The sequence below is a fragment of the Heliconius melpomene genome, chromosome 8 (genome assembly GCF_056956725.1).
Source record: "Heliconius melpomene rosina isolate 202511_hmr_F chromosome 8, ASM5695672v1, whole genome shotgun sequence".
Lineage (NCBI taxonomy): Eukaryota > Metazoa > Arthropoda > Insecta > Lepidoptera > Nymphalidae > Heliconius > Heliconius melpomene.
Window position 1 is genome coordinate 3437515 of NC_140396.1, and position 27956 is coordinate 3465470.

Below are 27956 nucleotides of genomic sequence, written 5' to 3' on the forward strand. Positions count from 1 at the left end.
GTTTCGTCAACGGCGGTCATATTGTCTCGAATACGGGTAACTTAGGTTTCGCACTTTGTGCAACTTAAGGGTTTTTTTTTATAAATAATACAACATTTTAATTATAAACATTGGCACGAAGGGACTTTTCAATAGGGGATTATTAAAATTTTGAGATTTTTATTAATAAAAGTAAAATTAAAATTTGGAAATTAAGACATTATTAATTAATAATCCATTTCCACGAGTGGACCTACAACTGTCGCGCCCCAGCGCTACGAAGGTCTCAAGACATAAGAAAGTGAACTATAATTCTCAACATGCACTATCGACTGGGTTGTCTCCCCAGCACTAGGCACAATCGACAAGTGTGATTAATTCATGTTCAATAATGAGGTCGAGCTTTTTAGCTCGCCGCGAGCGACCCGCCATTGATTCGGGCCCAATTTGTCGCGCTGCGGTCCTGAATATTTGAACTGTCTGCGTAACGCTATATTTAATTATTTAAATTATAAGTGGAAAACGTCCAGAGTTTATTGTGCGGTTCATTTATTGAGTTGTCGTATTTTATAATCCCATCATCTGTGGCATTTGGCGTTTTATTATCTGTATTTTTAAATTATTCACATTATCTTAAAATAATGTTTAAATTATTAAAACAATTTTAATTCAAATCAAGCAATGACAAATTACCACATGTAAGGAATATTATTTTATGTAATAATAATCTCACACACAAATCATAATAACGACATAAAACTAAAAATGCAATAAAATATTCAAAAACCAAAATATCCCCTAATCAGGGAAATTACTAAACAAATCATCCTCCATTCCCACCGACGAGCTGCGTACGGAAGTTCCCATCGCGTCGCACGCAAGATGGCGCACGCGGCCGGCACGCGCCTCTCGTACAAAAACACGTAAAATAAAAGACACAATACCCTATGTTTTCTCACAATACAAATTAGCCCCGGGCTAGGGTTAAAAACCAATTGAACTATCATTAACCGTATTCAAAATAAAAGGTATTCTCTGGTGTTAAAAATTAGACACAGTGAAATTTGAATGATTTATTAAAACCTTTATCAATCGAGTATATTGTGACAAGTCAGACAAATTATACATTTTAATTATTATAGTGAATGAGCATTACAAATGAACCACGCACCAAATATCGTGCATAACTAAATCTAAATCTACGAGACCTTTTTTGTTTGGTAATATAGCTTATGTTTAAAAAGCTAATTTAATTTTTAAAATAATAAATTACTACTAGGTGTGAGAAAAAATGTCACACATTGTTTAATCATATGTATTAATCATATTTAAAAAAAAAGAACATAATTCTGAACCTATATTAATCAATTAATAGCAATATGTGACATCTTTATAATATGAACAAGTATGTATCAACTTTTAGTCAATAGATAATAAGGGATGTCAACAAAAATAAATATTAAATTAAAAATATTATTTGCATAATACAAAATTAAAATAATTTTACTTACGATATAATAATGTAAGTCAGACTGAATGAAAGTATTATTTTTTTGTTTTCTTTTCCTTCTGTCAACATCCCTATAGTTAAAATAGAAGTCCACGATGACTTTAAACTATAAAAAAATCATCGCTGACTACAATTTTAATACAATTTCTTGGCATTTATTTCAATATTTTAATGAAAGCACATATTAAACAGCATTAAATGGCACAGAGTATACAACAGTTTCAACTACTCATGGGCGGACATGATTACGAATAAGGCACCATTATTTATTATAATTATATAAATATAGTTTAATTTTAGTTACTCGTATAATATATTAATGTCAGTTGTTTGTGTATAAATAAAAAAAAAACAAATATATTTTTTTAATATAAAATTATGTCAAAATAAAAAAAAAAATCTGACAAGCTCTGACATTTACATAATATAGTTTAATACAACACAATAAGTATTATTCATAAGTTATTATATCTAATGCAATCTAAGCTATATTTATGTCAATTTGGTATATAACTTACATTTAATTAAATAAATAAACGTCAGTCTATTCTAATGCTGTCGGTGGTTAGTAGAAAAAGCATAAAAAAGACCTAAACTGGCGAAGTATTTCAATCTTATTATATTAATAATATGTAGTTTAGAAACATTATATTTATATTTTTAATCTATATTCATTGTTATAAAAATTTTTGATTATATTATTTTAGCTTAACATAATACATACATACGTAATAGTAGAAGCGTCATTTATTATTATTCGTTTTTTTTATTATATATTTTATAAAATATGGAATATATAAATATTATGTAGGTATTATAAACATTAGATAGCACACGGAACAGATTTTAGTTAGCATTTTTAATAATTTATTACGACAATACATAATAGTATTCAGTGATCGTGAAATATAGTTATTTTTTTATATAACGACTCCTTCAATATTTATAGCAATTGTTCTTCCAATATTTCTTAATTAAAACTATTGTCTTCTAAGTAAATCAATTTTAATTTAAATCTCTACCTAAAAGCTATAATTTTATCCTATTCTACGATTTAAACGAAGTATAAAACGGTAATTTCAATACAGAAAAGTCATCATCGAATTTTAGAATAAGCTATCGGTTAGTTTTGAAAAAAGTGATGATACTATTTTTCACATATAAACCACTCATCGTAGAGTAAGCTCTTGTTAATTAATTTATATTTAAAAAAAATTAAAGTTACATATTGTTTTAAGTTATTTTCATTTGATTGAGATGAATGATAACTGTATATTAATTCCAATACAATCCAATACAGAGTATATAAATGCTGTTTTAGACTAGATGAAAGAAGGCAATACATTAACTAGATTATAGAAGAGCTACTTTAAATATCTAAGCTAAAGATTATTTGCTTTATATATTTTTTAATTTACATTATTGTCGACATAAAAAATGGTTTAAGCTATTGCTTGATTTTGAGCAGAATTGACATTTGTAAATAATAAAAATATTAATAGTAAATTTGTCGACATAGTTTTTTCTTATAAAAACGGAAGTAGTCAAAATGTCCCCAAACGGCAGTCAAATATTATCTATTAAAATTTGTTTTATTATTTTTTTTTTTAACTGAAACCTTATAATGAATTGAATTAAAAATTAAACATTAGACATTTGAATTATAAATCATGTATATTATATAAATTAACGTGAATGTGTAGACAGACAAACATCAATAACTAGTGTTTGAGTATTTAAACAATGTATTAGTTATCTGGCGTTATAACAATATTCACACTTTATTCGTGAAAAAACAATACACCATAGAGAGCAAAGACTTATTTAATGACACTAATATAAGAAGTTTATTAAATAATAATAAGCAAACAAAATTTTGAAGAACTAAACAGTATTAGTTATTTAACAAATTATCTTTATCATCTATATTTATAATGTCAATTTGACATTAAAAAAAAAGTATATCAAAACGTCACTTAAACACTGAAATGTATTTTTTTTTAAAAGAAGAACAGCAAAAGCAATTATTTTGAGCCTTACATTCAATTAATACGATAGCAAAAAAAATTAAAATGTTTTTAAATTAAAGGTTTAAAAAAATCATTTAAACGACAAACAAATATTTCATGATAACCCGGAATGACCGTAAAACCGAACGACCTGTTCGTGTAACGAATGTCAGCAAATAAACGGTGACCTTAGCGAATGTAATTGCCGCGATAGATATACAGTACATACGAATATTAACAAAAAAAAGTTTTTTTAAAATTGGGTTTTATTTTTAAGGCTTTACGATTTTTTATAATTAAAATTTAACGTTTTTTTTATAGTGAAATCGTACACGTATACGTATAACTATATGGTAGATATATTAATAAACAATAAGAATTATGGATTTCTTTTTACTAAATCTCCTGTTACGCATAAGATGTAATTTTTTTCTAAAAAGATATACAAAAGAGTATTTGTTAAAAAAAACAATTTGTTTCTTATAAATTATCATAGAATGACATGTAGGTAAACGCAAATTAGAATTAGTAAGAAAATTCAAAAGAATCATCCGTCTTATATATAATAAACAAAATATATCAATTAGTGCAATTAAAAATCACAGTCCAAAAGTGAGCCATTCTACAAAATCTTAATTATCAATAATTTTGTAAGTACACAATACCATGCAATATAGGAAATATTAAGTTGAATTGACAAAAACTAAATTATGATCCTAAAATAGATGTGATGAATAAATGTTTTTGTGCTCATTTTAATAGGACAATCATTTCAAAAGTAATAATTTAATAAATCAAACAATCATTCAATAGAATTAATAATGCCAACATAATTCACAAAAATAGATAAAACAATTTAGCCACACTGAGATTCTATAAACAAAACAAAAAAACACTCATCAAGTTTCACTAAAAACAATGAATTATTGCTTATCTATTTCCCAAGTCTATATTTAACGGATTTAATCAAATCCGTGACCGCGTAGCATATGAAATGCCCGAGTTCGTTTCGCTACAAATCCGTTACGGGTCCAAATACGACCGTTGGGTTCGAATTCGAATTGGTCATGTTGGCCAAATTGGTCAAATTAGTCATGTTGGCCAAATTGGTTAAATTTGTCATGTTGGTCAAACTGTTAGTTGAATTTGTTCGTCGCGTGCGAATGTCGGTCGTGTGTTCGGGTTCGCTCGGCAACGAATCGGGTCCGTTCGTTATTTGGAGACCGTTGAATTTTGAACGTAGCTGCGTTACTAGACGTTCGAGTCTGCAAGTGAGGTTAGCCTTAAAATATAGTAAAATATTGCTCAATAAAAATAAAAAAAAAGTGGGAGATGATAGGTGGGATGTGTTGGTGAATGGGTGGATGTAAATTAAAATGTGCAATTTAAATTTGAAAAATATATTAAAGCATTGTAAAAGAAATAGTAACTAGTGATAGGGAAAACAAAACATTACTTTGTTAACAATATTAAATATGTGTAATAAAAAATATTTTACATTTCCATTAAATACAAGAAAAAAAAATATTAATATATACATACAAATAATTAACACTCATTTTAACGCAAAAGCCAATGTTTAAGATCAAATTACATTACATTATTACATTAACATTACAAAAATTCCATATTCTCAAAAATTCCACTAGCTACAAAATTGCAATTATACCAGTAAACCAAAAAAAAACATACTAAATATATTATTAATTAATTATTAATAAATCATTCCCTAAGCTAAAAATAAGGGACTACAGGACTCACTTATGGGCATGCTCCTCCGCACCCTGTTTGGCTCGACGCGCGTCCGCCAGCTCCTTGAGCAGCCGCAGGCGGTCGCACTCTCCGTCTTCCACGTTGCCGTTCATACGAGACTCGTTGGTTTCATAGCTATTTTGAAAACAATATGTATTTTAAAGACAATTGTGTTAAGAGAATGAAATATTTAATATTTTAATTTCATCGCTCTTGTGTCGAACCAAAGCGCGGCGTTAAGTTCTACCATTCAACACGCAATGTCTCCAGAATTCAGCTGAAAATGAGTAACGGAGTTAAGACATTCAACACAACCAGTCGTGTTTTAGTCTCACTCTTGTGCCCGTGCGCCACGACTGGCCTATTTTATTTGTGTATTTCATATAATAATTAAAGACCTTAATATAATTAAAAGTAAAATTATTTATCATTCAAAACAACACATCTCGTGGCTCTCAATCTTACCTAGTGGACAACCTGAGGACACGCAATTCGTCCTCAAGTTTGACAATACGATCCATCATCCGTCTTTTATCAGCCTCGGAAGCTCGTAGGGCGCTCTGTAATGAAATAATTAATTAGAGGATATATTAAATAACGTTATATTATTACAATATAAATTATAAAGTTGTTTACTTTTTTATACAAATTAATTATTGAAGACAAAATGAATAAAAGTAAATGAAAATATAAATTTAAATAAATATTTCCTTTGCTCAAGTGGGTATCCCAACTCTGTTTTCCAATATATGTAGGTGTAAACATATACATTAAAACATAGTGCCTACTAAAATCAGTAAGATATGATAACTTTCGAAATACAGCGAACTCTACTTGGATAGAGTAAAGTGTTTAAGCAATGGGATGTACTGGCGAAAGATCGCACGACTAATATATGCGTCGTCACGGACGGGACTTGCTGACCGTGTGCATCCAAAGGTCCTATAAAGCACCCAATCCTCCCTAATTCCCCAGAAGACTAGAATTGCAGAATAAACTTGAAACATGTCTTATACAAGATTGGAGTTTGTATTAATAAATATAATGTATATTTTTTCTTCTTTACAACAATGTATGTACATATATACCTATAACCGGCAGCTTCGCCTCCGTGGCCAAATGGATAACTAATAATTGGGTATGACACATGACACACTCAATTACTCTATCTACATAAAAACCATTAACCTACAACCTTCCTCATTAAATTCAATATATAATACTAAAAGAGTCTTACAATCCGAATCAGTAATTCCAAAAAAAACACGAGTTCAAGTAAACATACTCTTTAGCTTTATAATATCAGCATATATAGTACTAAAATCAGTGACATTTCTACTCGCCCGACATCTACTCAAAATGCTCTCAAAATACCTAATACTTTGAGAGCATATTGGGGACAACTGCCAAAACAACTAGCCCTTAATACACCTACCTACACTAACACAAACACTCCTTCAGGAAACAATAACCCTTTACACCCGCGCTTATACGAGCGTGAGTTTCACTTTAAAAAAATTCTGGCGCCAAACCATTTACTATTTTGCGAACGCAACCGGCTTCGATCGTCCGTGAGGATGTTTCGATGCGACATGTAAATCGTGGGGTGCGGGCGGGAGATCAGTCTCCTGTGAGACTCGATGGGACATGGCGGTGTTTTTTGACCCTCGCAGCGTCACGGGTAAGTACCTGTCTCGTATATTATTTGTTCAGTAATGTATTATATTATTTAGTAAATTTTAAGCTAAATAAACACTAAATAAGTGAGTTATTTTAATTTGATTGATTTCGTTATGATTTCGATACAATTTATTAGTAAAGTTTGTCTGCTACGATCGTGTGGCTTCGGTTGTAGATGCATATTAAAAAATTTAAACAACGTAACCGTTATTTGTCGGTTTTGCCTGGATTTAGTCAAAAATACCATTGTTTTTATTGTTTTTAGGACGGAACTTAAATGACGATCAAATATTGCAAATTTTGGGCGATGGCAACCTTTCCGAAATTGAGGATTTTGATGAAGACGGCGATAATTTTGCACCAAATGTCATGGGTGACCTCAACGACTTATTCTGTGGCATGGAACCTGAACAAGAACCTGAGCTAGATCCTGAGAGATACGTAGACGTTTCTGCTCCGAAAGTAGTTGAAAGGTACAATCAGCACATGGGTGGTGTGGACGTACTCGATCAGGAGATGGAGTACTATAGAACTTTAATTAAAACTAAAAAATGGACGTTGAAGGTACTCATCCACTTTCTTGATTTGGCCATTGTAAACTCTTGGCGGCTGTATCGCAATGATTGTCAAGCAAATAATTTAACCAGGAAAGACATTTTACCCTTGTTGGATTTTCGTTTGAACATAGCTGACGGATTATCGAGTACTCCATCCAGAGAACGCCGAATGTCAAGTAATACTGAATATAATCCACCAATGGAAAATGAGTATCCTATTAGAAGACACTACAGACCGGCAGACAGACCCTCTGATGCAAAAAGATATGATGGGTACGATAACTTTCCAGTGTTTGACGAAATAAAAGCTCCAAGAATGTGTCGTCATGAATCTTGTGGCAGTCGCACGAATATACGATGCGAAAAATGTGATACGTATCTATGTATTGCACGTGGAAAAGACTGTTTTAAACCGTATCACCAAAAAAAATAATTTTAATAGTCGTTAACAAAGTACAAACTAGTTAAGTTTTGAAAGTTTTTGTTAAAAGTTATAAACTTTGCCGTACAAATGTTGATTTAAGGTTTATATCGTAAGTTTTTTTATAATGACTGACAACAAAATGACTGATTAAAGTACTAAGCTCCTAAATGAATAAAAAAATGTTTTATTAATTATCCAAACACCAAGTTAAACGTTCAATTTACATTACCCTCACGATCTTGAGTAGATCAAGTTGTACCTGAAACTCACTATCGTGAGGGTTAACTCCTGGATTAACTATAAACCAAATTTTTTTTTTACTATTTTTTTCTAACTATTTAGACTATGTAGAAAGCAGTAAAAACTATGACATAGAGGATTTCGAAAAAAAATACCTTCGGGTGTAAAGGGTTAAATTCCATTAAGAATGATATGCCACGACCTCGTGTATCAATGTCGCGCAAAGATTAAAAGAGTCCACGGCAATGTCTATATACGAGGGCAAACAGACGGACGCTCGTCAAATCGGCTAATTCTGTTTGTATCTCTGTATGTCAGCGTTGACTGAAGATATGTTTTTTTTTCTCTTTAGCTACACGCTGTATCCCGCACCTAGCAGGTAGAGGGAACCTGGGAACCTAGGGTTAAGATACGCCATTTTCCGTTAAGTTTTTGAGGCACCAGAGCGAAGAAATTTATCATTAAAATTTTGTTCCCTCGAGTGGGAATCGAACCCATGTCAACATGTAGCGTTAACAGTCACACTCTTGTGCCCCTGCGCCACGAGTGGCCTTAAGACAGACAATATTATTTCTGACGTGCCATTTAATATTAAATGACACGTCAGAAGCAATATTTGCGAGACAAACGTCCTCCTCAATGGTAAACTGACAACGTTACTTAATTGCCTTCAATGTAACACAAACAATACAAGCATATAATAGAATTCCTCTAAAGAAAAAAAACAGTAATTTCAGAGATGTTTATTTACTTTCTATATCATACAGAATATGAATAGGACTTGAGATACCAATACTCAAAATTTCGGAGATTATTATTTAAAATCTTGAAACACTCTATAGACATTCGGTCCGTACCCTTTTTTCCCAAAAAAGGAAAGAAAAAAGTTAAAAATGGAAGAAAACGGTGATATGATTCCTAGAACTATATATTTTTCTTTTAATCTTTTCCATTAACGTAAAGTTACTTTTCTACGTTGAATATTGAAAGAAGTCGATTGATCTTTCCAGCAAACAGCGTTTACTTCCATTCAGGCTCTCAACAGCAAGGTCTGCCTGCAGTTGACATTTTAGCTATCATTGTTGCGCGACCGGCAAACATGTGAAGTCACGTCTAAGAATTCTCCATTTTTATACATGTTTGTATGAATACGATATTGATGGCCGTAGAAATAGGGAGCCGAGTAGGCTGTGCCCACCCCAAAAATTTTGGTAACAAAATATTTGCCACGAAAAATAAAATAGATTTAATGAACTAATACGTCTGTTTGATAGCCAGATATGTCGCAAAATACACTCGCTATTTTCATTTAAACTATTTTAATCGGGTACCAGAATATACTCGATTAATTCAGACAAAATACTCTTATTTAAGAAGTGTAAAAATAGCGAAGACTAAAGAGCTTATTATTTTACAAGTAATAAAACTTACTACAGTTTATCAAATCTGTACATTTGATATGAATTACTTAAGTTCAAAATATCTCATAACAATACATAACACCCTAAATATATTTCTTCGTATGATTTATATAAAAAGAAGAGAGCATAGAAGAGAGCTCGGACGTCTGAACAAATTCGAGATATTGCACATTCAATTGCTAAGCTCAACGATGCACTTTATATTATCAGAGGAGGAAAAATATTTTATTTATAATAATTAATATAATCCGATCCGAGTGGCGATCGAACCTGCGACACAAACATCTTTATAATATAAAGCATATATTCCCAAAAAAAACAACACAGCCAAAGTCGGGAACCCCAGTAGTTTCACAACAGGCACAGAATACAAGGCAGGTTCACTTAACACCGCACATACCACAAGGCATAGCGTGGTTTAGCGCTACCACCCATTACTGGTGTGAAGTTTTTGCACAATTAACTTATTACGATCTCTGCACCACCGGCGCTAATGAGACGGACAAACTCGCCTACGATACCTTTGGTTAGCGAGTGATTATCGGAACCCAGACTCGAGTTAGGTACCCACTAAGTATCTGTAGGTGTAGAATTGCACTTAAATTTACGTCCCTTTAAGTGCTGTTATTAAAGCTTTTAGATTTCAAGAAATCTCAAAGGAAGCTAATTAAAATATTTACACGGAACGAGAGTTTAACGTTTTAAATGGTTAATATTTGACTATGAAAAAACTGGTTCATTTTAATCTTTTAAATAAAAAGATGAACTTTTTGGAAAAATTAAGTAGGTTTTAATGTTGAAAATATTAACAATTTTTTTATTTAAAAATTACAAAAATAACTTAAAAAGAACTTTTAAAAAGTCTTGGCGAAGAGACACAAGCGTCATTAAACGCGACAAGTTGTGGGTTCAATTCCCACTGGAGGAAAAAAAATATTCATTCATATATTCATTTCTTCGCTCTGGTGTAGAGGCAAAGCGCGGCGTTGAGTTCCACCATTTAACACGCAATGCCACCAGAATTCGGCGGAAAATGCGGACTACAAAAAAAACTCTAGGTTCCCTCAGTGGACTCTTCTGTATGCAAAATACGGCGTGATGCTAAAAAAAGGCAGCACGACGGAAAACATAAACACAACGGAATGCTATCACTACTTCTCTACAATTAAAATATCCCAACACATATCTAAATTCAAACACCAAACACCAGTCAAATCCCAACATAAAGCAGGATAAAGTCAGTTGGGATTTAAAATCGTTGAAACGTAGGTATAAGCGGGACGTCCTCGTTGCCGCGCGAGGTGCGTACGGGGTGCTTGCGGGGTGCGTGCAGGGTGGCGCCTCGCTGCAGCCATCCACTCACATCTGCCAATATTTACACAACGCCCCTACTCCCTCCCCACCCCCCTACCCGCACGCACCCGTTCATATTTCAAATGCCCGATATGGGGGACGGTAAAAGACTACAAAATACAGGATAAGGTTCCCGTTACACCGTCGCTGTCGAGTCGCTTCGTATCTATCTTTTCACATTTGCTAGAATCGAAAATGTAATTTTTTGATTCCAACAAATGTGTGAAATTTTCATGAAGACTTTCGTTAATGAAATGAAATTTAAAGAATTTTGAAACTATTATCTAAAGGCGAGAGCATATGAATGTTTAATTTTAAGTTTACATTGTATTGAAAAAGTTGATTTATTAGAATTAATTAATTAGGCAAATCTCATTCCTGGTGTATAATATTACATTTTTTTTTAAATTAATTAATGGAAGATTAGTTCTCAAAATACAAATGAAATAGTTATTTCAATCTCCAAAGAGTCCAGATTATCCACCTATATACATTTACCATAACTTAAAAAAATAATTGACATCCATCCATACACAACCAAAGCTTCTAAAACAGATTTTTTCTAAATTCTACTTATAACTACCCTCAAATCTCTAGTAAAATCCTCTATCGGTGTAACAAGCAGTCAGTCGAATCAAACTATAGGACGATACGCGTTCAGCTGAATCGATGTGCCTACTGCTCTTTACCAACTCACGGTGATTTTATAATCCGGCGTGAGCTACGAAAACAACCCACAGTTATATATACGATAATTGAATGGAATATAAATACAATTATTTCATAAAAACTTAACAAAACAAGCGACACTGAACTAAAAAACCGTTAGATGTCACTTTCATCTAAAAATACAAACTAAAATATGACTTACTCCTGTTGTTTTTAGTTCCACTTAAAGTAAGGGCAGGGCTACATTGATAAGTAGTAATTATAATATGCACAAAAGTAATGCAGTGAACCAAATAAAATCAGCTTCACGCTGTATCCCGCAAGCATGAGGGTAGGTAAAGGGAACGTAGTGTTAAGTTACTCCCCCCCACTTTCCGCTGAATTTTGGAGGTATTACATGTTGAGTGGCGCAACTCAATGATATGTTTTGCCTTTCATTAAAGACGAGAGCGAAAAAGAAAAGGGAGAGACATAAAGCATTCTATTATAGGTATTCTTATCGCCCCAACTTTTTAATATTTCATATAAACAATCGTTTCATTTATATTTTAGAAATTAGTAAAGTTTGTCTTTGGTCAAAGCCCCGGTCTAGATCGATAGCACAACTTCGTAACTTTGCTGCCAATTTTTTAAATTTTTCAGTTGATATTGACTAAAGTTACTTGGACATATACGTAAGTTCTTATAAAGAGAGATTACTATCCAAATCTACGAACACATAATAACTAGCTCTTTAACACCTATTTCGCTTCCATAATAAACAACACAACACACCACAAACACAACACAAAAAAAAACCATAATTCCGATAGAGTTTTTCGATTCGGCGCTATTAAAAGTTTATTTACACTCGCTGGGTGGTCGTCGAGTGCACTCAACGCTCTTTGACGTCACCTCGCGTCTTACAATGTTTGTGCGAAACGATTCGCCCGACGCGCGGTGATAATGCGAAATTGAAAAATTCATGTATTACTTGTGTTTTTGTTGGTACAACGCCGTATGAATGTATGGTGAAGGTAGCGTTTGTGTTATTATTCCTTTTTATTTGAATCTAGTTTTTATATAAGGCTTCGCCTGCATGGTTACATGGAAATATCTAATATCTGACTATATCTAAGTAGCATATTGTTTATCTTGATTAGAGGGAATATGGGAACCAAGTGTTCATATTCACTTTCATTCGAATTCTCCAAGCATTGCGGGTTGAGAGTCCGAGCGAGGAAAATATTAAATATATATTTAATTCCCTCGAATAAAAACGAATCCACAATCGTCGCCTTTACAGTCGCACGCTTTTGAACTTGCTCCAATTGAATAAAATGATAGGATACATACTTCATTCAAATTGAAATAAGGTCTTTATCATTCTATTAATTGGTCAATTTTGTTTTTATTTTACGCATTTCCCGTATTCAACGGAGTACAGTTGTGTATGGAAATTGTGTCAGATCCGTTATCAACTTTGGCGAAGTTGATAACGGTAAAAATGCAGGTTCACAGTTGGGCATATCAACAATTTTCGTCATTAAATTTCATAAACATTTTAATAAGTGCGTTTTCATTTAACTTATTATGTTTGAAAAAATACTTGCATTGTTGAAATAATAGAATAACGCAGTCATTTTATTATATCAACAATTAAAGCATTTTTTCAAGTACTTTTTAATTTAATCATATAAAACAAAGATTCAAATTTTCATCGTTGTTTTCAACAAGAAACACCGTAAAGGATCAATCAATAATTATATTAAATAGATTAAAAGATTTTAAATAGACTATATAACAAAAAAATATACGACTCCATCTAGCGAAAAAAATTGTAACTAGGTGGATATCTTCACCTCATAATAAATGGCACTACTAGCAAGTATTTAAGAAACTAGTACTTATACTGTAACAGAGATGGCGCTGAACGAAAATACAAAACGCTCTTAAATTTATATTCCCAATCAATTACAAAATGCTAACTGGTCGAAATATTCTTTTTCCTTATTTCTTTTTTTTGTATTTCTGATGATCATTTTATAGTAGATTTTCTTCAAAATTACTTACTCTAATTTCGTCTAAGGTTCTTTCTGCAGCTTTTGATTCCCCCGAAGATAGTCCACTCTGAAAACAAATTTATTTTCAATTAAGTTGTATGTAATACGAGAAAATATACATGACCGAAAACATAATTATTCTAATAGGATAAAACAATCAAATATTAACTTTAAAAAAGTCAATAATGAGACAATTTAATTATTAATTTAATACTTTTGCTTTAATTTTTTTAGTTTAGAGCAATAAATTGTTTAAAAATATTTACATTGGAGAATGAAATCGCAAGTAATAAATTAAAATATTAATTAATCTTTCACAATTCTGTACCAATCTGATTAATAAGGCATAATTTACTAGGATGTATGAATAGAATGTCGGTTTATAAAATGTTAATAATCACAATCGTGATATGATATCTAATTCGATAAAAAATAGTTTTATCTAATATAATAATGGCATTTTAGTGTCTACTTTGATGGTACCTCAACACTTTTGCTCTTAAAACTAAATCATTTTTTAAAGTACATCGACGAGACTATCTATATTTTATGATATTTATTTACGGCAAATTAATTATTTACCATTCTATAATGTTAAAGATATTAGCCGGACTGAATACTAAATTGTATGTTAAATTATTTGCCGCCTACAACTTCGTTAACATGGACTTTATGACCTAAATCGTAAAATTCTATCTTTTCCCTATCCTGTAAGAACTTTGGGAAATCCTACCCTCTACCCTACCCTACTACCCTTAGCGCTTCTCTACACTATCGGAGGAACCTATATGAAAAATATCAAGTTTCTACATCATTAGTGATCATTGTCAGTCAGCCACTCAGTAGAGATATTTTTATATATTATAGATAAAATCAGCTTCACGCTGTATCCCGCACACATAAGGGTTGGCAGACGCAACCTAGTTTTAAGAGACTTCATTCTCTATTTTTATAGATTATATACTACTAGTGGGCGCGCGCAGCTTCGCCCGCTTATTTGGACCCTTGGCGTGAATTCTAATAAACCATGAAACATATGTTCAATGAAATATTTTTAAGAGTCTTAATTTCAAATTTTATAAAAATCGGTGGCGATTTAAAGATTTTTCCATACCAACTTTCAACTCCTTATTTGCACCCTTAGGGGGAGAATTCTAGAAAACGATGAAACACGTGTTCAATTAAATACTTTTAAAAACCTAAATTTCAAATTTTATAAAAATCGGTGCCGATTTAAATTTTTTTCCATACAAACTTTCAACCCCTATTTCACCTCTTTAGGGTTAAAATTTTTCAAAATCCCTTCTTAGTGGATGTCCAGAATATGAAAGTAAACATCCGTCCAAATTCCACGTTTCTACGCACAGCGGTTACGGCTGTGCGTGCGTCTTACCTCAGTCAGTGAGGACAAGTCCTTTTATATATATAGATTATAATTTTAATGTATTATAAGAGAGCCGATTAATTCTATATTATATCTGTATCTCATACCTAATATTATCTTATAATGTCTAGACAAAATTAATAAGAAAGCAATCATCTCATCAAATACGGTAATTTTCTTTGATGAAATAGCAACTTTCTTCTAGATGCCTGGCAACCGTGTTTACTGTTATATCTAAGTACTAAAGACAAAACAAAGATATACAAAAACAAGTACAAATTGTTTTTATGTTTTTTTGCTTAGTATAAATATTGAGTAGGTAGTAAATTTAAATGGATCTTGGCCATTTTATAAATTAAATTTAAATTCTCATTGTACATAAGGATTGTTGGTTGAAGTTTAATCTACTGATATTAAAATAGATTCGTTTGTATCGGCTCTAGCCTAGAATTTTTGTATAAATTATTTAAATTTATGAAAATAAATAAAAGTAAGTACCTAAGGTTAAGCTTAATATTAAATATAAAAAAAAAACAATGTACGTCAGTCACACACATATTCGTGATCCATTATATACTTAACACTTAAATACAACTATACAAAGTGGTCATAGTACGGTCAACGAGTTGTGGCCACCCTGACTGCTGTAGAGTGTATAGATCTCTGCGCAGGTTTGATTATAGGATATTTCTTTATTTCGATTATTTCCTTGAATATGCCAAAGTCCATAAAGCCTAACTAATTCCACGACGCCCACGACTCGTTGACCGTACTCTACCAGCAGAACCTTGATAGTTCGAGATAAAGTTATCGTGTGCTCTATTATCTGCAACGATATGGAGATAAAACACTTGCTATATTTTGGCAGTCGCTCATGAAATAGAAGTTTGTAGGTATTTTATTTCTTTTCACTGTAAAACATTTCACGGTTTTCACTAAAATTCCATCGAAATTCACTAAGACATAAAAGGTTAATTTGCAGATATCAATGCTGCCATTTATTTAATTAGATTAATACACTAGCGATTAAACGCGACTTCGCCCGCTTACATTTATTATTATATTAGAACCAAATTAAAAAGATGACGGAACTTAACGCCGTACTCAATCAACCAGCGGAGGGAAAAAAGAATTAATAAACAATAATATTCTACAGATAGAAATTATATATAGACTGCCTTGAGAATGTCCATATGACACTGTTGCAGCGAACTAATGACCAATAAAAAATGTATAAGCAATCGATTCATATGGGATTTAAAATCGAATTTGTTTAAGTACCTAAATGTATGAATAAATGGCCTATTTCAATATTTCATGATATTCTAGAAAAAGCAGAGAATTGATTCTAAAAATACGCGAAAATTTAAGAATGGAGTGTAATTAGGTCAAATTTACACATTAAGTAGGGTTACATATTCTTTTTTTTTTGTTTCAAACTGTATTCCGTACACAGCAGATTAGGTAAATGGAACCTGGGAACCTAGAATGGCGAAACTCAACACCGCGCCTCGTTACCAGAGCCAGAAATAGAAAATATGTATTTTTTTCATTCCCTGAAGTGGGAATCGAACCCACAACCATTGCGTTTACAATCACAGACTTTTGTCCCTGCGTCAGGTCAGGTATGCCTCTTATACATAAATATTATTTCAATTCGCATTTATAAATATAAACACACCTTCCTCATTAGTAAGAAGTGACTTCCACATGTCGATGAGCAAATATAATGCAATCTTGGAGAGTTGCCAAGTTATTTTGAAAAGGACGGACGGACAGACGGTCATGAGAGCAGTAGGTAGGATACATAAAAATATTTTTACATGCCGCTAAAATTGTTTCGGTATAAAATCTTTTTTACTAACCAATAAATAGTGTAAATATACCCATAGTCTGTTTTCTAAAAATGTCTTTGTAATAGTCGTAATAAGTTATCTTTTAAAATAGGGGCCAATCGTGGCACAACGCAGGGCCTTTCCTTCTTCCTGGCATTAATCCCGGCTATTGCCAGGGTCTGCCCTCCTACTCAACCTACTCCACTTTGCACGGTCTTTTGCGTCCTCGGTGGTTAGACCATTGGCTCTCATGTCCTGCATCACGACATCCAGCCAGCGCTTCCTTGGGCGTCCAGGAGGTCTCACTCCAGGAACTGATATAGCAAGGCACTTGCATCCGACATAGTTCTTAGGCCGGCGCGTAACGTGGCCAAACCATCTCAGACGACGCTCTTGGAGCTTATCCGCTACGTCACGGACCCCAAGACTACCTCGAATGAATGTGTTGCGTATGCGGTCAGACCGCGTTACGCCGCACATCCACCTCAGCATCTTCATTTCCGTGACGTGAAGCTCCTGAGTGTGCCGAGATAGTGCCGGCCAACATTCGCTGCCGTATAAAAGAACCGGTCGGATGATGCTCTTGTATATCAGCCCCTTGAGCTTGGGCGGTATTCTGCGGTCGCAGACCACACCAGTGACCTCCCGCCATTTGGCCCAGGCAGCGCTTATCCGCCCTTGGACATCGTGATCGATGCCTCCAGACTCGTGCATAACGGATCCAAGGTACCTGAACTTCTCCGACTTAACGGCTGGCTCAGGACCTATAAGGATGGTGCTCGAGTCCCGGCTCCCGCAGGCCATGTACTCTGTCTTCGACACATTTAGTTTAAGACCGCCGTTCTCAAGCGTACCCTTCCAGAGGCTCACTTTACGCTCCAGCGTCAGTCGGTTCTCGGCAATGAGTGCTATGTCGTCGGCATACATCATCAGCCATGGAGGCTTCCATCCTGGATGTGAGCCGAGACAGTATCAAGCACTACATTGAATAAGAACGGACTAAGAGCCGAGCCCTGGTGAACCCCCACTGTGATCGGGAAGGGTCTAGTGTCGCCAACAGCAGTCCTAACCATAGAAGCGGAATCGTGGTACATGTCTCTGATAATCTCAATATAGACCTCAGGGATCCCTTTGGATCGCAATGCCCACCAGATACACTGACGAGGCACACAGTCAAAGGCCTTCTGCAGATCTAAAAAGGCCACGTGCAGAGCTCTCCTTTTTTCCCTGTATGCCTCCATCAAAGTTCTGAGGGCGAAAATGGCGTCCATGGTGCCCGATCCTGGCTGAAATCCATATTGAGATTCAGAGACAGTACAGTCTCGGCGGAGCCTGAGGTCGATCATGCGCTCGAAGAGCTTCATGGTATGACTCATAAGCTTAATGCCCCTATAACTACCACAATCTTGAACACTGCCCCTTCCCTTGTAAATAGGGGTAATAAAGCTAAGCCGCCACTGATGCGGCATCTTACCAGTGTTCAAGATATGGTTAAAAAGGTCAGTAAGCATGAGCACACCAAGAGAGCCCAACGATTTCCACGCTTCGATCGGAATGTCGTCAGGTCCCACCGCTTTTCCGTTCTTCATGCGTCGAAGGCAATTACGTGTTTCGTCTAGGGTTATTGGGGCAATAAGTCCGAGGTTAGGCGGTGGGTCGTGATGAAGACTGCATGGGTGCTGAGTATTCAGCAACTCCTGGAAGTAGCTTCTCCACCTCTCCTTCACAGAGTCATGATTACAGAGCAGCGTGCCCTGGGAATCTCTGACGCAAAGACATTTTGCGATATCTTGCGTCATTTTATCCCGGGAACGTGCCAGTTTGTAAATGAGCTTCTGCCCCTCCACAGTTTCAAGTTTATCATACAATGGTGACAAACTCTCACTGCGGGCTCTGGCTACAGCTCTTTTACTGGCACGTTTAGCTACTGTGTACTCCAGTCTGTCTTCAGGAGAGTTGGATTCCTGCCACTTCTTAAAGGCAGCCTTCTTTTCACGAGTCACCTCCTGGACCTCGTCATTCCACCACCATGTCTCCTTGTCGATGACACGTCCTCCCCTAGAAACGCCAAGAACTCGCCTGCCTGCCGCAATGATTGCCGACTGAGCCCGATCCCAAGCATCCTGAGCAGTCTCGGTGTTAGTCGAAATAGTGTTAGTCGTGACTTTTCACCTCTGCCAGGAAGTCGGTCTGCATCGGTCCATTCAGCAACCACCACTTGATGCGAGGCCTACGTTTCTCGGCTACTTTCTTCTTCGGAGTGACGTTAAAGTCCATGACAAGAAGACGATGTTGGGCCGTTAGGCTTTCGCCTGGAATGACCTTACAGTTAGTTACCCTGCCCATATGACACCGTCTGGTCAATAAGTAGTCTATTTGAGTTGAGTGGGACCCGCACTTATACGTGATAAGGTGCTGAGAATTCTTTTGGAAGAACGTATTCACGACGGCCAGATCAGACGCAATACAGGTTCTCAGAATGTTTTCTCCCTCTGCATTGCGAAGACCGTGCCCAAATCCCCCGTGAACACGTTCATACGGCTCAGCAGCCTTACCGACGTGCCCGTTCAAGTCCCCCCCAACTAAGACCACTTCGGTACACGGCACAGCAAGTAGCACCCCTTCATACTGCTCCCAGAATGTCTCCTTTTCAGCCGCGCTACATCCCGCCTGGGGAGCATAGGCACTGATTAAGTTTGTGATAACGCCCTCAATCAGTACCCTCACTCGCATCAAGCGGTCGGAGCGACGGTCAACTTCAAGGAGCCCATTCTGAAGCTCTTCAGAAAGCACTACCGCTACACCGTTTCTACCCGAAGGTGACCCAGTGTATATAAGCCGGTAACCCTGTCCGATGTTACGGGACTTATTGCCCTTCCAGCGTGTTTCCTGGAGGAAGGCACACTGGACCCGACGTCTCATGAGTACATCTGCGAGTTCCCTGCATCGTCCGGTCAGAGAGCCAATATTCCACGTTGCAAAGCGGAGTTTCCGTCTGGGTACTAGCGTCTTTAGCCGTGCCCGTACATGACACGGTAGCCCTTGCCCACTTGTCGCAGGTGTAGGGCGATGTGCCTGCGCGTCGTTTTGCGGCGACGCCCTAGCCGTACCCAGTCTTTTGCTTTTTCGGTCCATTTAAGTGGCGGTTGGCGGTTTTTAAATGGAGCGACTGCCGTCTGACCTTCAAAACCCCTTTGTGGGGAAAAACCGAGGGGAGAGGAAAATAGAAGGGGTAGGATAGGTAAAAGGAGGGAGCTAAGGAAAAGAGGAGGGGAAGGGGGGGAGTTAGGACACCATTCTTACGGACTGGATGAGGATGTAAGAGTGGCGGCTCGAGGATCCGGGGTCGCGTACCCGTATGCCCACAAACAAATATCGGACAGATATTAGTCACGACATCCTCTGGATATACACAACTTAGTAAGGCAAATAAATATTGCTCGCCGGACATATTTTGAAGTTATTTAATAAGGGAAGGGAAATATAAATATGATATTTCGTACGACACGACGGTAGTCAGTTCGAACTTTGAATATTAAAAGGATTTATGTCTATAATACAATCTCACGTAACTGATATACATACAGCGTTAGGCTACGTCACAATTTGTAATACGTAATATGACAAATAACAAAATATTAGACTATACTAGCATATACTTCTGTCGCGAGGCCATATTGAAATGGCAAAATATATTTATTTAAATGGCAAAAGAAAGATGTAATTTGCAAAACAAAAAATTGAGGACTGGTCGCGAACAAATGATAAGATAGGCACAACGCAGGGCCACAAGTGCGTTACTGTTGTGGATTCGATCTCCACTCGGGAAAATGAAATATTTATTAAAATTAATATTTTCATTTCTTCGCCCTAGCACCAAGGCAAAAACCTGGCGTTGAATAACGCCACTCATCACTCAATGCCTCTGGAAATCGGCGGCAAGTGGGGAACGGAGTGTCGTAACACTAGGTCCATCCCTCTGCCTACAGTGCTGTGTGATACAACGTGAATCTGTTTTTATAAATTTTAATATTTTTCATTATTTTATTACAAGGAATATTATCTGACCATAAAATATATACCTAGTCACTAGTGCCAATAAATATTACGTATTATATAGTTCATATAAGCACTATCTTGTTACGATAAGATTTTTTATCAAAAGAAAGGCCGGTAATCGTTTGAAGTCAACTCCCATACAGCTTATTATTTATTGTCACCACATGTGACGAACAGAAAGAGATCGACTGGGGGAAACGTAAATAAAAACTATCTATAATTAATTTAAAATCTTAAACACCCATCACCCAAGTGGTCTTTACCTCACAGCGACCTTTAAATATATCAAAACTTGTCGGATTCTTCTTCATTTCAGGCCCAAAGTTTTATTCTAAATTAAGAACTTAAAAACGAAGAAAAGTGAAGAAGATAAGAGGGAAACATCGGTTAACCTCGAAACGTATTCGTACCTATGTATAGATTCATGACAGTGGACGAGGCGAAAAATTATGCGGAGGTCGTAGAATTTGGCACTTCCTTTTGTTTGAGTGTCCCCAAAAATATAATAAACAAACTATCTTGATAATACATGTATGGTATGTAAACTAACGGACCAGTGATGACACAGTGGGCCAACGTCTGCAAACGTATTTGTTAGGAGTTCGATCCCACGGGGGAACGACCAAATATATCTCGAATTCCAGTGAGAAGTGGAGAAACGAGTAAAAGTGGAGAAGCAAGTTCTCTCTGATGAAATGTGAAATTGTAATAAATACATACATCAGTCCTTTCCAGCACCATAGCACGGATCCGCGAGTACATGGCATCCTCACGCATGCGCGCCGCGTCCCGGATTTCGCGAACTAGGTCCGTCACGAATCCCGGGGAGTATTGGCCACCTTGATAACAAATTAAAATAAATAAATAATTATACTATATTATTAAGTATCATAACATTATTAATGAATTAATAATGTTCTCGGTAGTATATTGAAAGGGTAATAATGATTGAAAAAAATTTGCTTTTACTTTTAGTTTTCAACATAATAGAAATGGATAGAAACTAAGTGAACTCATGTCACTATCTTTCTAAAGGTGTGATTATTTTATTTGCGTGTTTTAGTCGTATTAGATAATAATATTTTTTTTATTATTAGCATACATAATATATTTAGCTATAGCTACATATATTCGATTTTTCGATATTTCTCGTGTCCAGTTAAGACAAAATACGGTGTTTGGTTCCGCTATACCCCATTGAGTATATAACCCCATCCCACAATGAGGACATTTGCCTCATTTTGGTTTTTTTACTATTATATATTACATTAAAAAAGAAATAGATACGTAGAAATTAAATATTAAAATATTAGCAAGGTTCCAACACATCATAGCCGAGGTTATCTGGCTGGGTCGGGCGGAGCACGCAACGCCCGATGGTTTCTTACAATTAGACGATAACCGATACTAAAACGCAAATATTGAATATTTAAATATATACCTAATGATTTTATTTCCATTTTACTGGTGTTTATTAATATTTATATTTTGGGTGTAACTCTGTAACTTTTAGTGTAGTGGTGGTTATTAGTATTTACTAAGGATCACTAAATAAAATGAAAATTAGTCACGGGTTATGTAAAATATATCCGTACATATACATATAATCTTCAAATAGAGTTATGAAAATAAAATTATTTATTAAAAATGTTATGCTTTTTATTAAATGAAAATAACAATCGGGCACTTTTCATATTTGCGACGACGAATAATAATATAATATAATACCTAACCTTAACCTAGTGTTGAGCCACTCCATTTTCCGCTGAATTCTGGGGGCATTGCTTGCTGAGTAGCGGAATCCAACCCCGCGCTTTGCCTCGACACCAGAGCGAAGAAATAAAAATATTAAATATGTCATTGCCTCGAGTGGGAATAGAACCCATAACGGTAGCGTATACAGTCACACTTTGTGCCCCTGCGCAACGACTGGCCTCATTAAAAATAATATATGAATATTTAAATAATTATATTAAATGAATATTTATAACTTTATTTCACTTTCATTATGTCTATCGTATTTTTTTCTTAAGTTTCATTGTAATACGTATTACGAAATAAAAACAGCAAAAACAAGCATGCGACGTGCCGGTTGTTTAAGTAGCGTTTAAAATATTTAGGATGTATCCGAAACAAAATACAGTACGATCAACAAGTATTGGCCGCTCTAAAGTCAGGTTTTCAGAACTAATTTGTTCACTCGGGATCGGGAAGAAAATATTCAAATTATGTCAACTTCACGCTGTATCCCGCACACAACAGAGTAGGCAATGAAGGAACCTTGTATTAAGATACTCCGTTCCCCACTTTCCAAATAACATTTCAAGGCATTGTGTGTTGAGTGGCGGAATTCAACGCCCCGCTTTGCCTCGACACTAAAGCGAAGAAATGAAAATATTAAGTATTCAAATTCCTCGAATGGGAATCGAACTCACAACTAGCGCCACGACTGGCCTCAATAGTTAGTATAATAGTATACAATAGTTGTATCAAACAATTTAACTATAAAGTAAAAATAGTCCTACGCTAACAAAACGCTTTTAATCTATCAATTAAAACCAATCAGTAGCTATTACCAATACTAATATGACCATTTTTTGCTAGGATCAAAACGGGACATTGGTTTTATAATTTGCAATTTTAATTATTTTTAACTATTGTAATAGGAAATAGCATTTAACGTTTTTGTCTTTTATAGGAATGCTTTTGATTTAATTTAATTTAATTTTTTTTAGGTATGTGCTTTCTTTTTTTTAGAGGTCTAGTTTTTTTTGTAGACTGTTCTATTCAGTAAGTTTTTGTCAATGGCGTATCGCGATAATGGCGGCAAAATGTGATTCCATCTACAAAATTTACGTGCTATTTCGAAACAACGAGACGTTTTGTATATCCCGAGGCCATGTTTCGGGACGTCGGGACACATAAACGAAAAACGGGACAGTCCCACACAAAACGTGACGTCTGGTCACGTCACCTATTACTATCCAATTTAAAACACGCGCTTTCCTTATTCAGTGCATGAGGAACTCCAGTTGAAGTTATACAAGTGTTCCGTTAACGCGATACGCCGTTGAACAAAATAGCAAAAAAAAAATTGAATACATGATAACTATAGCATAGAAGTAGTATACTGGAGCATAGCTATTAGTTAATGATCGAGAAAGACGCAATTATATCTCTTTGAAAGTAAACTTTTCATATAATTGACAGTCGTCATTTCTTTCTTTCTAAAATATCTCTAGATATGTTAATAGCTTTATCCTGCACACGGTAGGGTAGGCAGAGAGAACCTAGTGTTAGAGTACGTGTAGTAGCGGAACCTAACGCCGCGCTATGCCTCGACACCAAAGCGAAGACACTAAAATATGATATATTTAATAAATACGTTAGAACAAATCTCATAATAAAATATATTTTTATTAATCAATTTAAAACTAGATGTCCTTTACTATCCACCTACATAGGAAACAGACCTTTAAAAGATATTGTAAGGTTATTTTGTGGAGTATGTTGATAGCCTATAGTTTATATGTAGGTACATATGCAATCTCAATAACGGTATAATGTTTCGCTATTATATAATCAGTAGCATATAAGTTCAATTGATATAATTGACTGTACTTGAGTCAGTCATTCAAAACAAACGTTCCCTTCCTTTATTATGTTCCCTAAGGAAAATATTTTCATTTATTCTAATTAAGCTTAAAATTATTGGAAAAATATATATTATGATTTAAAACAGTGAAGGCTATCTTGTAAATTTATGGATAAATTATATTTTAAGATCTTGAAAGACGTATGGTACAGTCGAAGAGTGGCCGCACCGAGATTTGATTTAAGGATTTTTCCTTCTTTTTCATTATTCTCTTTTAGAGTGTACAATTCGCAAAATTTCGGAGACTTGTCACGTAAAACTTAAAGACGCTATAATTTATATAATACCCTACAAAGCAAAATCATATTTCTTAATTAATCTTAAAATCTGAAGCATCATCAGAATGCGTCAATCTTGTGGCCTCATAATGATTCTTTCTATACATGAAAATTTCTCTACAAGAAATCAAAGATTGTTACACACACACACAGTAAAACATAGAACATAAGTAATAAAAATGCAACATTTGAAACCTAAGTTCATGGTTTAAACAAAATATTATACTTAAAATTAAAATTCAAATTTAGGTATCATACTTAAAATTCAAATAAGCAATCAAAATAATGATAACTTTTGAATATTTACCATTTCCATTTAGATTTGGTGCACCAAGGTTTGGAGGTACTTTGGCAAAATAAGTGTTGTGATGTCTGACAGTCTCTAGTTCCGCTGGAAAATAATAGTATGAGTTAAATGTAAATGATTTATACCATTTAAATATTTTAATATAATAAGTATGGACCGAAACATTTGTCATGTCTTTAATAGTCTCATATATACCAGAATATATTTTTACATATACTCAACTTCTGTTTTGTATTGCAAGAGTAGAGAAATAAAAATAATGAATGCCACCGAGTGGTAAAAAAACCAACGACCATTTGTATAGATATATACATTCCAACTATAGTTACTAATTTATGTAAATGATTATTATAATGTATGCCGTTTAGTACAATGTTTTCATATGAGTATTTGGATTTACATTTAGAAATAACACTAAAAATATGTTTTTATAAAATATATAATATATTTATAACTAAATATAGAAGGTAGATCACCTTCATAATTTCAAAATAGTTTCAAAGCTTTCATAATAAATGTAACATGATAATGACAAACTCTTTTGACTCATCTTATGTAGGTGTTATGATACTTGAAAACTCTTATGGACTTTTGTAGGAAGCAAGGTCACATGCACCTGATCAAATGTTATAAAAGAATGCTGCATTACATTTAGAACTTTATTATATTATATTATATTATTATTTATTTAGAACTTTAATTTGGTTTCATATTACATTTTTTTATTGACAATATTGAAATAAACATTTTCTTAGAATGTAATAAAGATATATCGTTTTCTGAATATAGCAGTCATTTAGATCCTCACATTTCTTCAGTTTCAATGTAAATACATATAGTTGTAATTATAAAAAAACCAGTTATATATGGTTAATGACTATTTTAAATGATGATAATTTATATAAGTGTGTATATTTATTTGAACAGTTTTTTTGATATTGAATTTTTGAAATGATAACTACAGGTCAGTCTGACTATTAATTCACGCCTGAGTTTTATTTCCACTTGGGGGAAAGGAATTATTTTCATTTTCTTGCTAACAAGACAAAGTGTGGCTATAAGTTACACAGGTTCCGAAATTGGGTCATGCATTGAGAACAGTGTGTCTGAACACTAACCTAATTCTATGCTGCTGTAGAACTAAGCAAGATACCATGTGAACCTAAAAAAATCTTTTGGTTAACTAGTCAACTAAAATATGTATATTACAGAATATAAATATTTCTTTTAATAGGATTTGAGGCTACTAAAATTGCATTTGGAATTGCATTGTTACCTGCTAAACACAGAATCACATGATTCAAAAAAAGAAAGTGTGGAAATAATATCCATTGTGTACATATATAGAGCTATTTTAGTAACTGTTTCAATTAAATTTATTTACATATATATATTTTTATATACGCATATAATGTATACATGCACCTCAAAAAGGATAAATCCTATTAATTAAATTTTAATTTATCAAAAGTAAATATTATGTATATCAATTTTCCTCTTCTATACAAATAATTCAGCTATATTTAAACAAAAACAGCCTTATGCTTTTTTTCCAAATAGCATGGTAGAAGAGAATAAATTTTCAAAACATTAACTTTTCAACTAATTGAGGAATTTAAATGTTGTCCTTTTTTTGTTAACAGAGTGAGGAAATAAAAATAATTCATTTCATTGAGTGGAGATTGAGCCTAAAACTATTGTGTTTCTTTAACACTATGACATCATCAACAATAAAAAAACATTGTTCATGTTATTATTTGAAGTTTTAATCAGCATTTATTTATTTATTATTATATTAGAGCTTACCTCTTGTTTCCTGCAATTCTTTATTTAGTCTATCATTAGCTATTTTCAGTGCAGATATTTGGTCAAGTAAACATGTTAAAAGGCGACTGCCAACTTGGCTACCTGACAGACCCGAGCTGCTATCAGAGTCCGAGTCCACATCTCCATTGGCAGGTCTAGCCACATCAGGCAGTCCTCTAACACATGGATCACTGAACCTCCTTGTATTACTACCATCATCTTTATCATTAGCTTGCAAATCACTGTTAGAATTAGTATCTCCCATGGAGGCAACAATGGGAGGCAGACTGGTGAAGTCTTGACTATCAGAGAAATTCTTTGGTTGCAAATAATTAGTTTGGTTTGTGTTTACTGGAGTACTAGACACTTCTTCTGCTCTGTTCTCGCTACGTCGTCGCGGTCGAGGCCTCTGGACCTGTATACTTTTGTTTTCATTGTGGTGCATATAACGATATTCAGAATACGGTGGTGGAACTAGTGGATTATAATAAGTCGGTAACGAAGGTAAGGACATAGGTTCCGTCGCGCAGCTATATCCATTATATCTATAAGGATCGTAACCTGGAGCAAACTGACTACCCATTGGCCAGTTCAAATTGGAATTTAAATACGAATCGTATACATCTGTACTTGGAGTCGATTCTTGAATGTGATGCATGGTTTTATCCAGCCACTTCGTTAAGTAGTTTCCTTTACTACCTCGCGATTTTTTCCGCTTTCCACCGGAACCGTTGTTCGATGGCAAATTGCTATTCGCTTGTTTTGGTGTAGAAGCCATGATCGCAAGAAACAGAAACAGACTTTTCAATGAATTAAGTGCGAATATGCGGTTTTCAACACAATTTTTTTTATTTCATTCTTAAAAACAACAATAGCACAAACATTTAAATTTGCATATATTAAATTTCGTTACACAGTTCCACACTCCACTGATTCGTTCACAATGTGACGTTTGTGAACAGCGGATTGTCAGTTAAGTTTGTCTATGGACATCTA

At 34.5% G+C, this 27956-nt stretch overlaps 1 protein-coding gene across 2 annotated transcripts; it reads right to left on the reverse strand.

Annotated features, from left to right (window-relative positions):
• Positions 1-1037: 1037 nt before the first annotated feature.
• On the reverse strand, positions 1038-27921 carry LOC146536700 (uncharacterized). Of its 2 annotated transcripts, none has more exons than XM_085189302.1 (7): positions 26961-27921; positions 25155-25238; positions 21635-21753; positions 13647-13703; positions 5716-5810; positions 5260-5385; positions 1038-4763 (listed from the first exon to the last, which is right to left on the reverse strand). In XM_085189302.1, exons 1-7 carry the CDS (start codon positions 27736-27738, stop codon positions 4511-4513), a joined length of 1512 nt encoding a protein of 503 aa, XP_085045428.1. In that variant the 5' UTR covers positions 27739-27921; the 3' UTR covers positions 1038-4510. The 2 variants fall into 2 exon arrangements, with proteins under 2 accessions (XP_085045428.1, XP_085045430.1); XM_085189304.1 differs by having other exon boundaries at positions 4615-4780.
• Between the last annotated feature and the right edge of the window lie 35 nt (positions 27922-27956).

Bases quoted from the DNA above. Each gene is read 5' to 3' on its own strand.
- LOC146536700 (XM_085189302.1), bottom strand. From the start codon at position 27,738: ATGGCTTCTACACCAAAACAAGCGAATAGCAATTTGCCATCGAACAAC. The intron at 21,754-25,154 runs GTAAATATTCAA...TTTGTTATCAAG, and splicing joins ACCAAATCTAAATGGAAATG to GTGGCCAATACTCCCCGGGA. The intron at 5,386-5,715 runs GTAAGATTGAGA...TTTTCAAAATAG, and splicing joins GTCCTCAGGTTGTCCACTAG to CTATGAAACCAACGAGTCTC.